A 13,110-nucleotide genomic window follows, 5' to 3' on the forward strand; every position below is an offset into this window, starting at 1 on the left:
TTCCAAACAGATGATATAGATCAAGGAATGACTATTGACTCTTTGGAAGTCATAGAATACACCATATTAGTTTGTATACAATATACTAGCTTAAGGAAGCTTAGATAATTTGAGAAGAATGAAGCTGAGGGGAAAAAACCCAGATAATATTGACTAGGTTTACATTCATGATTTTAAGATGGAGAAGATAATGTACATTTGTAGCCATAAATTTTGGGAATAGAATTTTATTTTTGAAGATAAATAACATTGATAAATCAGATTGTCAATAAGTAGAAAGTGAAGGCAACACAGAATTAGTTATTTCATCCCGATTGTTAATTTCTTATATTCTACGGTGGCTGCTTTTAATTTGTTAGAAAGCAGTCCTTCCAAAAGCCTCTTTTTGGCTTTGACAGCATCTCATGCATCCAACGCATGCATCAAATGATCTTCTACAAGCATAGTAGTAAGATAACTCATTTCTACGTACCATTTGAGAGAGAAGCATGGTTGCTAGTTGTATACCCGTCACAAAGAATCAACAGTTTATAGGCAAAACAAATTTTGATTGTCAATCTGACTCCAAAACTAGTACTCATTAAGTTATGACCAATAAAATGAGATTATGTTGGCACGTATGTTTCACAGTGACACTCACAACCACAAAAAAAAATAATAATAAAATAAAATAAAAAATAAAAAAAATGTATGTATCAAAGTGTCACGCCATATTAGAGAATGTGCACAACATTTCTCACAAAAATTCAATTTACAAATAATAGCCATTATCCCCAAAGAGCTCCATTTCTTTTTAATAAAAATTTTAGATTTCTACATCAAAAGCAACACTTTCATGCCTAGAACAAACCCAGAGATAATACAAGATTGTAACAGATTCATTTTATTCAAAGCACGTAGATAACAAAGCTTTCTAGCAGCTGAATACAATACCACAAAACAAATTAGTTATCAATATGAACTTAAAAAAGATGACTACCTTGCTAGAAACTCCAACTTACTAATTTTCTGATTGAGATGAGATGTTTAGCCCATCAAGTAAAACCAGGCTCTCCACAAAATTAGCAGTGTAAATCATACATGCAGCCTCTGGAATTCTAAGAATTTCCTCATTTAAACTGTCAGGGTCAAATGCAAGGCTCTGAGTGGGGCCATACTTCTCAATCAGAAGTTCCCCATTGATGGTACAGCCAAAAGGGCGTTCAACTTCTCCCATCGCCACCATCGCCATCGGTACACTTCTTTTAGTCCAAGACTCGACCACACCATACTTCTTCATCACCCATATGTGGCATACGTTACTATTCTCAGCTACATCTTCACCGAAAACAATCAAAGCAAGCGATCCCTTGAATACTGCAAGATTTTCAGCATCCACAGCAACTCCATCCAAGTAATTTGGAGGCAGCAATATCTTACGGAATCTCTCGTCATTGACATCAAATGACAAAATGAATCTATGACCCCAAGAAGATGCTATAGAGTGCAAAGCTCTATTAAAGAATAAACAGAGTGACGATTCAATAAAATCAACTGATTCATTAGATCCAGTCCCACAAAATGACTCCACCGATATCACAACCCTTCTCCACGAATCCGTACTCAATGTGTAAATCTCAGCCTCAGCAGGCCGAACTTTTACTCCGCGATCGATCCAAATATACAGAGATCTCAATCTCAGAATCTTGTAGTCATTGTTTTGAGAATGATAGCCAAAACCAAAAGCAGCAGATTCATGAAAAGGCTCAATCAAGGAAGTAGGAGGTGCTAGAAGCTTCTTAAACTTTCTAATACTTGGATTCCACAAATATAATATGTGACTAAATTCTTCGTCATAATTAGCTAGGCAGATAATGCCATTAGAGAAACCAACCAAAAAGCGCTCATCATTAGAAGGAAATTCAAACCTAGAAATCTCCGTCAATGTGCGGTCGGTATTGCAAACAAACGTACACAAATAATCGCAAGATGAATATTGACCATTTCTAATACTTGGATTGCATAACAGATAACCATTGTGGCTATTGGATAATAAGTTTGCTCGGTCTAAGTGTTTGGTAATGAAATCGGAGTCGGTGATTGTGCAGTACCAAGATCTGGAAACGCACCTGAATCGGATTAAGGATTTCACTGGCAGCCGAGTCAGGATGTCGTAGACGAGATCGTCAGGGAGACGCTGGGACAACGGTTTAGATCGATACATCGGTGGTTTAATTAGGATCGACTGGTATTCAACCAGATTTAGGTTTCTGAATTCTAATTTATGCGGCAAAGAATATAGATCGATAAGGGTTTTATTTAGACTCTTTTTTTTTTTTTTTATTGACCTAATCCCCACCCACCCCCATCTTAACCCTTTTTTTTTTTTTTTTTAGTCCTTTAAGTTTTTTAATTTATTCAATTAAAGTATTTTCGTTATCTTTTGTTAAAATTTTTTGAAAAAAAAAAATCTGAAAAATATTTCTCATTCATTAATTAAATTTTTTTAATTTAAAAAATTTGAAGAAAAATTTATAAAATTGAAAAATTAACCACAACATATAACAAAAGTTGATAAAATAGTCTTAATTGAATAAATTTGAAAATTAGAGGACTAAAATAAACAAAAGTAAAGTTAGAGAACTGAAATGAAATCTAATGAAATTTAGAGGGTCAATTTTGTATTTTATCATTTTTTATTAATTTACCCAAATTAAGATTTTACTTTTTAAAAGAATCAAAACAAAACAAAACGCCGTTATAAACTAGCATCATCACACATGCTAGTTTAATTAAAACTTAGAAATTTGTAACTTTCAATTAGCTCAATTGGTAAAATCTTTATCATAGTTGTATAAGAGATTTTTTGTTCAATCCTCACCTACACCTAAAACTAATTGGTATCTTGGTCTAATGATAAAGCATATAATACGATAACAGTCTAAAGGAAGATTTACAAGTAAATTATAGTATTAAGTAACCCAATTATATGATTCTTCTGGTTGTTAAAAAAATTAATAAATAAATAAAATCTTCTGGTTTAATAGTTATTACAATAATCTACCTGTAAAGTTATCCAAAAATAATAATAATAATAATCTACCCATAGAGTTTAATAATTTATTTTCAACAATAAGTTTTCAATTTCAGTAAAATAAACAGTATTCAAACACACTCTTAATCAAACCAACAAGTTTAAAGAGATCATGGGTCTCAAGATTCAACTTAAAAAAATAAATAAAAAAAGGACTCAACTCTCAAGGAGTTAGTCGTTGACTTCTTGTTGTAAGGTCAAGCTATACGGTAGCTTTGTTTCATCACTTGTGCAATGAGACTGTTTAAAATAATAGGCCTCCTATCCATACTATACGTACTTTGATCCTAGAAGAGCATTTAGATAAGATAACAAAAGAATGAAAGAAACGTAAAATAAAGAAAAATATGAACCATAGTTTGGATTACACGGAAATGTAATTTCTATACTAGATTTTGAGTTTAATGTTTTAAATAATCGTTTAGCAGAAAGGCCTGCATCTCAAAAGAGTTGAGAAACTCATTTATCCCTTCTTGCCACAAAACTATATCATTCTAGCCTTTATATGTTTTTTTAACTCTTTTCTTTTATTGTCTTTTCTATAACCAGCCCCTCCCCCAACCTCTCGGTTTTTTATCAAAGGCAAGTGGGTTTTCTATTATTAAAGGATTGCATGTTTGTTTATTGTAAATTATACAAGAGAAAGTCTTGATTAATCTTGATTTTATTTTTTAAACAATGATTGACTAATAAATTCTCTTTGCAATTTTGAACTTTCTACATTCTTTTAAGGTTAACCCATGCTTAAATTCTTATTAAATCATTTGTTAACACTTTCATGTCAAAGCATATGTATGAAATAATATTAGTAGACTTTCCTTGCAATTTTCCTGTATCAAGTTCTTGATAATTGTCTCTAAAATTAGTGAAAGATTATTACTTCGATTTTAATTTGTAGCCAATTTTCTACATGATTTCACTTTCAAAAATGATGCACAAGCCATAGCAATGCAATTTTATACCATAGTAAAACTACTTTCACTGACATAAAAATTATAGGTGTTGATATAGTGGAGATAGAGACTTTAGCGGCATGAGAAATATAGAAATTAATATTATAAAATCTATATATAAAGCATAAATTATACAAGAAAGACACCTATGAACCACCAGGTTTGTAGGTGACAATGTGAACGTAATATGGTGACATTTGTTGGTTGCATAAACTACAAGAATTTTTCCCCAATTTATTTAGTTTCACTTTTGTTTTACTAGAAAACTTCATAGTTTAATTATGACAAACAATAATAGTATTCATGAAATTAATGGATTATAAATAATTTTTTACTAAATTTATTAAAATGCACCACGCATCACGTGAGATATCCACTAATTGCTACCAATTTTAAAGACCAAGACGAGAATCTTTTTTTTTCTTTTTTTTTTTTTTTGAGAGTCTCCAAGAAGAGGATCTCAATCAACTATATAGAGTATTATTTTTCTTTTCTTTTTTCTTGAACATACCGTGCTTTTATGTCCTTTTTTTTCCTTCCTAACACTCAGGTTGTAGCCAAAGAGCTTACGCTAATCTAGTTGTGCATGACTTTGAGTCACATTCTAGCATGTGCATAGCAATATTAACACAAGGGAATGGGAAAGAAAGGACAGCAATGAAGATAATAAAATCGTTCTAAACTTGATTTGCATAGAATGACAAAATCCCCAATAGCACCCATGTTCAACCCAAGATGATTTTTAAAAAAGATTGTAACTTAGCCATCATCTGCGTTTTCTTATTCTAATTAATTCAGATAATCTGGACTTGCCCCACTTTGTAAAAGTAAGCACTTTAGAGTATCACAGCAGTGGAGCCAAATTTTTAGCTTTTTAATACCACAAAAAGTCATTTTATCTATTTTACCTTCTTACATCCAACAACAGTGGTTTTATTTTAGCTTTTAACACAATAAAATAATATAAATATTACAATAAAATAATATTTCATTCAACCATCAAAACATAACCACAATCAAAAGTAGTGTGAACGTATGGTGGACATTGGGAGAGACACGGAGAGGTAGGGAGGAGAGAGACAAAGTAGTGGGAACGCAAAATTATAAATTAAAAAAAATAAATAATAAATAAATAAACCTAAAAACAAAAAAAACAAAAAATTTACCTTTCAACTACAATGCACAGGTAGATGTGGAGCCAAAAAATACAGGTTTGGCTCCACTATTGGAGAGTACATTTTGATATTTAGTGGTGCTAAAAATAGCTATATAGCTATTTAACACCACTATTGATAGTGCTCTTAGGTAAGTGGTTGTATATGGCATCATGATGGGCATAAAATTACCAAGATTGAAACTCATAAAAACGCTAAGAGTTTTTTATAGCATGTGCATAGGAATATTAACACAAGGCAATTAATAGGAAAGAAAGAGCAACAATCAAGATAACAATTTCGTACTACAGTACTAAGCATATGATTTGCATAGAATGACCAAATCCCTCAATAGCTCTGATATAATGCTAAGAGTTTTTTTTTTTTTTTGGATAACGTGGAATCTCCCCATGGCAGGGCCATTTGGACCCACCTCAAGGGAGTAAACCACATATACATGATCCCACCCACCAAAATTGTGTATCAGATAAGCGGAACTCCTAGTGGGGATTATAAATGCTAAGAGTTACACAAAATGAGCCAGCAAACCAATCAATTAGAGGTTGATCATTGCCAGTGAAGCCAAAAAAACATGAAACTTGATGCAGTGGTAGTACAATTTGTTTAGTACAAGACTCAACACAACCATTCTCCTTTATCACCCTATATTCAGCATACCACACACCCTATAATCCTTTCAGCTTCACTGAAATTAATCAAACCCGGCAATCCCTTGAATACTATGGTCATTGCAAATCCTTCAACAGATCCCAAGCAAGTAAAAGCAGAAAGGCATTATCTCTCAGAATCTTCCACGTGTAGGATACCTTAGGAGGAAATGCCATCCAATGGCAGTGACTGTGATTCATAGAAAGTATGTTCCTAAATTCAGATCCTACCTCATAAATTCATAATCCCTTGGTTGCCAGCCTAAAGAAAATTAATTCATAATCATTTACACTTGTGGACAGCGCTATGATACCTGTTAAAACTGCAGAAGCTTTCTACGTGCTATGAAGTGACTAACAGATTCTGGAAATTTTGAAGTATCATAGTATGGCCTTATCAATATTATTTAAAAAAGCTTGATAAAAATGGTAGATTTGGACAACCTACAAGCCACACAAGCCATTAGGTTGATTGCTGGAGCTAATGGTGTCAAACAATTACATGTTAGCGGAAGGCTATTAGTGTTGATTTTAGTACATTTAGTAGTAACTCTTTAGGAATTCAGTGGGTGACAGAGATACATCATACATGTGAGAAGGTGCAATTCAATTTATTTTGAAGGTTTATATACATGACATCCAATATGGTTTGTTAAAACAATTACAATTAAGGGTACCACCAAGTAATAGCCATAGTTCACAAAGATTTAGATTCTACATTAATAGCTTTTCTCAACCAAAAAAAAAAAACAAAAAGAAAGATTCTACATTAATAGCAATACTGCCAATACTAGTATGCCTAGAAAAAATGGAAAGAAAACACAATATAATGCCGAATTCATTTATTCACAAAGTACAACATAAATAAATAAATAAATTTCTAACAGCATAATGAGTTGTCAATATGAATTTCAAAAAGATGATTACCTTGCTAGAATTTCAACCTTGCTAATTTTCTCATTCCTGTGAGATGTTTATCCCATCAAGTAAAACTAAGCTTTCCACAAAATTAGTTGCATTAATTATACATCCAGCATTTGGAATTCTAAAAATTTCCTTGTTTAAACTCTCAGGGTCAAATGAAAGCTTCCAAAAGGGCCAAAACGTATAACGTTCCCCTTTGACTGTGCCGTCAACGATGCAGTCAAAGAATTCTGCAGCTTCTTTCCCTTGTATAGATTTTTTAGTCCAAGACTCAACCACACCATACTTCTTCATTACCCATAGGTGGCATAGATTACTCTTGTCAGCTAGAGCTTCACCAAAAACAAACAATGTGAGTGATCCCTTGAACACTGCAAGAGCTTCAAAAAGTAGAGAAACACCATCTAAGTAATTTTGAGGAAGCAATATCTCCCGGAATCTCTCATCATTGACGTCAAAGGACAAAATAAATTTGTAGTCCTCAGAACATGCTATAGAGTGTAGAGCTCCATTAAAAAATAAAAGGCGGGACTCATTTAGATAATCAACAGATCCAATGGGTCTAGACCCACTTGAGGACTCCACAGATATTACAAACCTTCTCCATGAATCTGTACTCAATGTGTAAACCTCGGCCTCAGCTGGCGGCACTTTTTCTCCAGGAGAGTATTCATAAATAAGTTTTAGAATCTTGTAGTCATTGTTTTGATAATGATAGGCAAGTCCAAATGTGAAACAATAATCTGAGGGACCAAAGGGATGAATGAAGTGACTTGGTGGAAGCTTTTTATACTTTCTAATGCTTGGGTTCCACAAATATACTACGTGACCATGGTCATAGTCATCATCAGCACTGAGGAACATGCCGTTACAGAAGCCAACTATATAAACAAAATAATCGGGGATTTGAAACCTAGAAATCTCAGACGAAGTGCGGTCACTATTGTGAACAATCGTACACAATTCATTGGGGGATGATGACATTCTTTGTGATTTATATAACAAATAGTCATTGTTGTTATTTGATGAAGATTTAGCTCGGTCAAGGTGAGTCTTAATGAATTTGTGGCTGGTGATTGTGGAGTACCAAGATTTGGAAACACACCTAAATCGGATCAAGGATTTCACTGGTACCCAAGTGAGGATCTCGTATACAAGGTCGTCCAGTAGAAGCTGGAACAACGGTGACTGAGACATCAGTGTTTCTGATATGATACAGTAACGATTTTTCAAAGGTCTGATCTTCAACGTCTGAGGCAGATCTTGATTTCTGAATTGCATGTCCTTTCATTTTATTTTATTTTAAAGGTAAGTTGTTGTTGTGAACCCAGGCGTTCCAAAAATCATGACTTTCACCAGAGGATTCACCCCAAAAGAAAGAAAAGGAAGAAAATTCCAAACACCAAACTGATATAAAATTAGGGCATTCAACTACAAGTTTGACATCCTTAAGAGTTAGAGGTGGGGAGTGGTTTAGGCAATTCAATAATTACTTCCAATTTGAAGGAGCTAAAACACGATCTCTACCAATTATATAAAGCGTACAACTTATTTTCTATTCCACCCTTATCTAATGGAAAACTTATCAGGTTGCAGCCTAAGAGCTTAAGCATATCCATTTTTTCTGCACAACTTTGAGTCACAACAACACAAATGAAATGAAATTGTGTTAAATCAATTTTTTGGAATGAATAATTCATTGAACAAGCCGCCAAGGACTACTAACTATTGTACAGAAGGCACAACCTAAAGCCTGAGGAAAACAAACAGGAAACAAAATAAAACCACACCAACCACACTTCTAACAAGGAAACGGAGGAAGAAACAACAAACAAAGATCTGAACTAACCAACAACAAAGCAAAACCTTTTACAACTTTCACAGGACAAACAAGAACCAAATACATTGGCAGAATCATCCCAATTAACACAAATTAACTTACTGACTGGCAAAGCCTTCACTCCTCGCAGAAATCAACTCAGACCTTGATATCCAACTTAATTGTCTTCAAGATCACGTCCTCGAATTTAATAGAACCATTGTAAGTGCAAGCATTTGTCTGCAACTATATATGATATATAGCAGCAGAAAGTGCCAGCTTTCGAGTTCTGATATTAAATCTCTCTATCATTCATATCATTTATACACCATTGAATTTGGATAACATCATTCGAACAAAAGCAAGGGTTATTTCCAAGGCACAAATGCCTCACATGAACCCATATTCTTTTAGATAAAAGGAATTGAAATAATAAATGGTCCCTGTTCTCTAGTTGATTTATGCATAAAACACAAGGGACATAACCCTTATACTCCCAATAGAGAAGCCTAAATTCATAGGAAGAAAACCTACTCTTAAGAGAAAGCCAATGAAGGATGAAGGTTTTGGAATGGAGTTTGGGAACCAAATCAATTTCCACCACTGAACATGAGGATGCTCAAGTCTAATTATATCCCAAGCTGAAGAGCTGGGGATTGTCACATGCATAACAATCTAAACATAAAGGAATACTTCAAACGTATAGCAATAGGAAACAAAGGGTACAAGAAATAATTATTTGCTTCATGTTGAATAGGCTGAAAAAAATCTTCCAATAACTTTCATATGCTACGAAAAATGACTTTTCTTCTCCAAATTCACAAAATTTGCATTTGCCCCATGAAGTAAAACTAAACTCTCTATGTAAGTAGTTGTATACAAAATCTATGTTGGCTTATATGATACCCGATTGTACTCATATAGATACTAAGAGTTTAAAGACACAAGCCTGCCAAATCTGTCAATTAGAATTTCGTCATTGTTAACAAACCCAAAGAACTGAGAAACTTGATGAAGTGGTAGTACAACTTGTTTAGTCCAAGACTCAATGCAACCATACTCCTTCATGACCCATATGCCACATATCTCACTCCCTACAATTGCTTCAACTTCACCAAAATTAATTCAAGCCAGAAATCCCTTGGATACCATAATACTGTTAAAATTTATAGGGATTCCACTGAAGTGATTGCCAAGGAGCACTATCTCTCGGAATCTTTCCCCAATCACATCAAAATACAAAGTGAACATGTAGGATCCCCTAGAAGCAAATGCCATCCAATGCATAGTTTCGTTTTAAGTATTTTCCTCAATTTGGATCCTACCTAATAATTATTTGGTTGCCAGCCTAAAAAAAATTTCTTGATAATTATTTACAGTTGTTGATGGTGCTAGTGATATCTGTGCAATATGCTTTCTCTGCTAAAATTCTTATACAATGGCTAACTATTTTGGAAGTTTTGTAGGAACATAGCACAACATTAGTATTTGAATAAGAATGGTACATTCAGACAACCCATAAGCCATTAAAATATAATGTTCAGAACCAAACACCCTATCACATATTTTTTAGTATTGATTTATGTCAATTTTTGAAGAAATTCTCCCAAAAGATGAACACTTCACCTCTAAAAGATACAAGTTGCCATGCATCCCACTACATATTTCCAAATGGATGATATAGATCAAGGAATAACTATTGACTCTTTGAAAGTCATAGAAATTGGGCACAACATTTCTCACAAAAATTCAATTTACAAATAATAGCCATTGTCCCCAAAGAGCTCTATTTCCTTTTAATAATTTTTTTAGATTTCTACATCAAAAGCAACACTTTCATGCCTAGAAGGCTAGAACAAACCCAGAGATAACACAAGATTGTAACAGATTCATTTTTTTCAAAGCACATAGATAACAAAGCTTTCTAGAAGCTGAATACAATACCAAAAAACAAATTAGTTATCAATATGAACTTAAAAAAGATGACTACCTTGCTAGAAACTCCAACTTACGAATTTTCTGATTGAGATGAGATGTTTAGCCCATCAAGTAAAACTAGGCTCTCCACAAAATTAGCAGCGTAAATCATACATGCGGGCTCTGGAATTCTAAGAATTTCCTCATTTAAACTCTCAGGGTCAAATGCAAGGCTCTGATTGTGGCCGTGCTTCTCAATCAGAAGTTCCCCATTGATGGTGCAGCCAAAAAAGCGTTCAACTTCTCCCATCGGTACACTTCTTTTAGTCCAAGACTTGACCACACCATACTCCTTCATCACCCATATGTGGCATATGTTACTATTCTCAGCTACACCTTCACCGAAAACAATCAAAGCAAGTGATCCCTTGAACACTGCAAGATATTCGGCAGACACAGAAACTCCATTCAAGTAATTTGTAGGCAGCAATATCTTACGGAATCTATCGTCATTGAGATCAAAGGACAAAATGAAATTATGATCCCGAGAATATGCTAAAGAGTGCAAAGCTCCATTAAAGAATAAACAGATTGACGATTCAATAAAATCAACTGATTCATTAGATCCAGTCCCACAAAATGACTCCACCGATATCACAACCCTTCTCCACGAATCCGTACTCAATGTGTAAATCTCAGCCTCAGCAGGCGGAACTTTTACTCTACGATAGGTGCGAAAAAACACAAATCTCAGAATCTTGTAGTCATTGTTTTGCAAATGATAGCCAAAACCAAAAGCAGCATTATCGAAAGGGCCAATCAAGGGAGTAGCTAGAAGCTTCTTAAACTTTCTAATACTTGGATTCCACAAATATAATATGTGACTAAATTCTTCGGCATAATTAGCTAGGCAGATAATGCCATTAGAGAAACCAACCAAGCACTCATCATAAGAAGGAAATTCAAACCTAGAAATCTCTGTCAATGTGCGGTCGGTATTGCAAACAAACGTACACAAATAATCGCAAGATGAATATTGACCAATTCGATGTGGATTACATAACAGACAACCATTGTTGTTATTGGATAATAAGTTTGCTCGTCCTAAGTGTTTGGTAATGAAATCGGAGTCGGTGATTGTGCAGTACCAAGATCCGGAAACGCACCTGAATCGGATTAAGGATTTCACTGGCAGCCGAGTCAGGATGTCGTAGACGAGATCGTCAGGGAGACGGTGGGACAACGGTATAGATCGATACATCGGTGGTTTGATTAAGATCGACTGGTATTCAACCAGATTTGGGTTTCTGAATTCTAATTTATGCGGCAAAGAATAGATCGATAAGGGTTTTATTTAGATAGGTTTTTTTTCATTGACCTAATAAGGGCCTTTTTTTTTTATTAATTTACCCAAATCAAGATTTTATTTAAAAATCAAAACAAAACAAAACCCCCCATTACAAACTAGCATCATCACATATGCTAGTTTAACTAAAACTTAGAAATTCGTAAGTTCAGTTAACTCAACTGATAAAGTCTCTTATTGTTGTATAAGAAATTTGAGATTCAATTCCTGTCTACATAAAAAACTGATTGGTATCTTGTTCTGATAATAAAGAGTTATTATCAGAAGCGGATGCCAGAGGTTAAAAATCTAAAAAATAAAAATAAACTTAGGAACTTTTTTAAAATAGCAAATTACTATTTCAACTTGTTTGTGTGCAATAATGCTCTTTTTATTTATTTATTTATTTTGGTTTAATGTTGTAATGTTTAAAACTGATATATAAATAACTTTTTTTTTAAAAAAAATAAGTAAGATAACGTGAAATAAAGTTTAAAAATGAAATAGAAATAATGTTCTAATTTATACAATTATAAGATTCTAAAGTAAGATTTACAAGTAAATTATAGTATTAAGTTATACAATTATAAGATTCTTCTTCTTTTTTTTTTTTTTTTTTTTTTTTTTGATTTGATAAGAAGATTGAAATTTTTGTTAAATCATTAGAAAGACATTACATCATAGATAAGAGCTTGCTCTATAACACAAGGAATCTCTTTAATCCAAACTAAAATATTATCAATGCTCTTGGCATATTTTGCTAAAAGATGGGCTGGCTTGTTCCCTTGACGGCTTACATGTGTGAAGGCTATGTGATAAAATCTACAGACGCATCTTGTATGCGCACAATTACTGCATCCACTGATGGAGGAGGTGAGGCCAACTCGTTCAAAGCGCGCTGCATAATTAAGGAGTCTCCCTCAATCAACACATCCCTTATACCCATATCCTTTTCAAGTTGAATGCCCATTTCAAACGCCTTGGCTTTTGCTTCCACAGGTCCGAACGGTGCATTTATCTTCTTACACAAAGTTGCCTTGACTTTCCCTTCCATATCCCTTATGACCACCCCTATTCCCACAACCTTTAGCTCTGCAAAAACTACCCCATCAACATTTGCCTTGAACGTCTGCCCCTGGGGTGGAACCCATCTGATCGGTTGGATGCTAGAATTCCTTACAACCTCCTCCACTCTGTTCGCAGCATAAAATTCTTCTAAATACTATGTTGCCCCTCGAACTAGCTCCAATCCCATTT

The 13,110-nt window shown here is 33.9% G+C and overlaps 2 protein-coding genes across 3 annotated transcripts; both read right to left on the reverse strand.

Moving 5' to 3' along the window:
- Positions 1-767: 767 nt before the first annotated feature.
- Positions 768-11,887, reverse strand: LOC126693476 (F-box/kelch-repeat protein At3g23880-like). 2 transcript variants are annotated; one of them, XM_050389465.1, is made up of 2 exons: positions 10,582-11,887; positions 768-979 (listed from the first exon to the last, which is right to left on the reverse strand). In XM_050389465.1, exon 1 carries the CDS (start codon positions 11,767-11,769, stop codon positions 10,600-10,602), a length of 1,170 nt encoding a protein of 389 aa, XP_050245422.1. In that variant the 5' UTR covers positions 11,770-11,887; the 3' UTR covers positions 768-979; positions 10,582-10,599. The 2 variants fall into 2 exon arrangements, with proteins under 2 accessions (XP_050245422.1, XP_050245421.1); XM_050389464.1 differs by having other exon boundaries at positions 768-2,108; positions 11,675-11,886.
- On the reverse strand, positions 6,781-10,582 carry LOC126693475 (F-box/kelch-repeat protein At3g23880-like). Its single transcript, XM_050389463.1, has one exon. The coding sequence runs from the start codon at positions 8,051-8,053 to the stop codon at positions 6,806-6,808; it is 1,248 nt and encodes a 415-aa protein (XP_050245420.1). The 5' UTR covers positions 8,054-10,582; the 3' UTR covers positions 6,781-6,805.
- Positions 11,888-13,110: the final 1,223 nt, after the last annotated feature.

This window comes from Quercus robur, chromosome 7 (assembly GCF_932294415.1).
Source record: "Quercus robur chromosome 7, dhQueRobu3.1, whole genome shotgun sequence".
Classification (NCBI taxonomy): Eukaryota; Viridiplantae; Streptophyta; class Magnoliopsida; order Fagales; family Fagaceae; genus Quercus; species Quercus robur.

Excerpts from the sequence above, each read along its gene's own strand:
- LOC126693476 (XM_050389464.1), bottom strand. The coding sequence starts at position 11,769 with ATGTATCGATCTATACCGTTGTCCCACCGTCTCCCTGACGATCTCGTC. Across the intron at positions 2,109-11,674 it reads AAATCCTTAATCCGATTCAG|GTGCGTTTCCAGATCTTGGT; the intron begins GTGCGTTTCCGG and ends AATCCGATTCAG.
- LOC126693475 (XM_050389463.1), bottom strand. The coding sequence starts at position 8,053 with ATGCAATTCAGAAATCAAGATCTGCCTCAGACGTTGAAGATCAGACCT.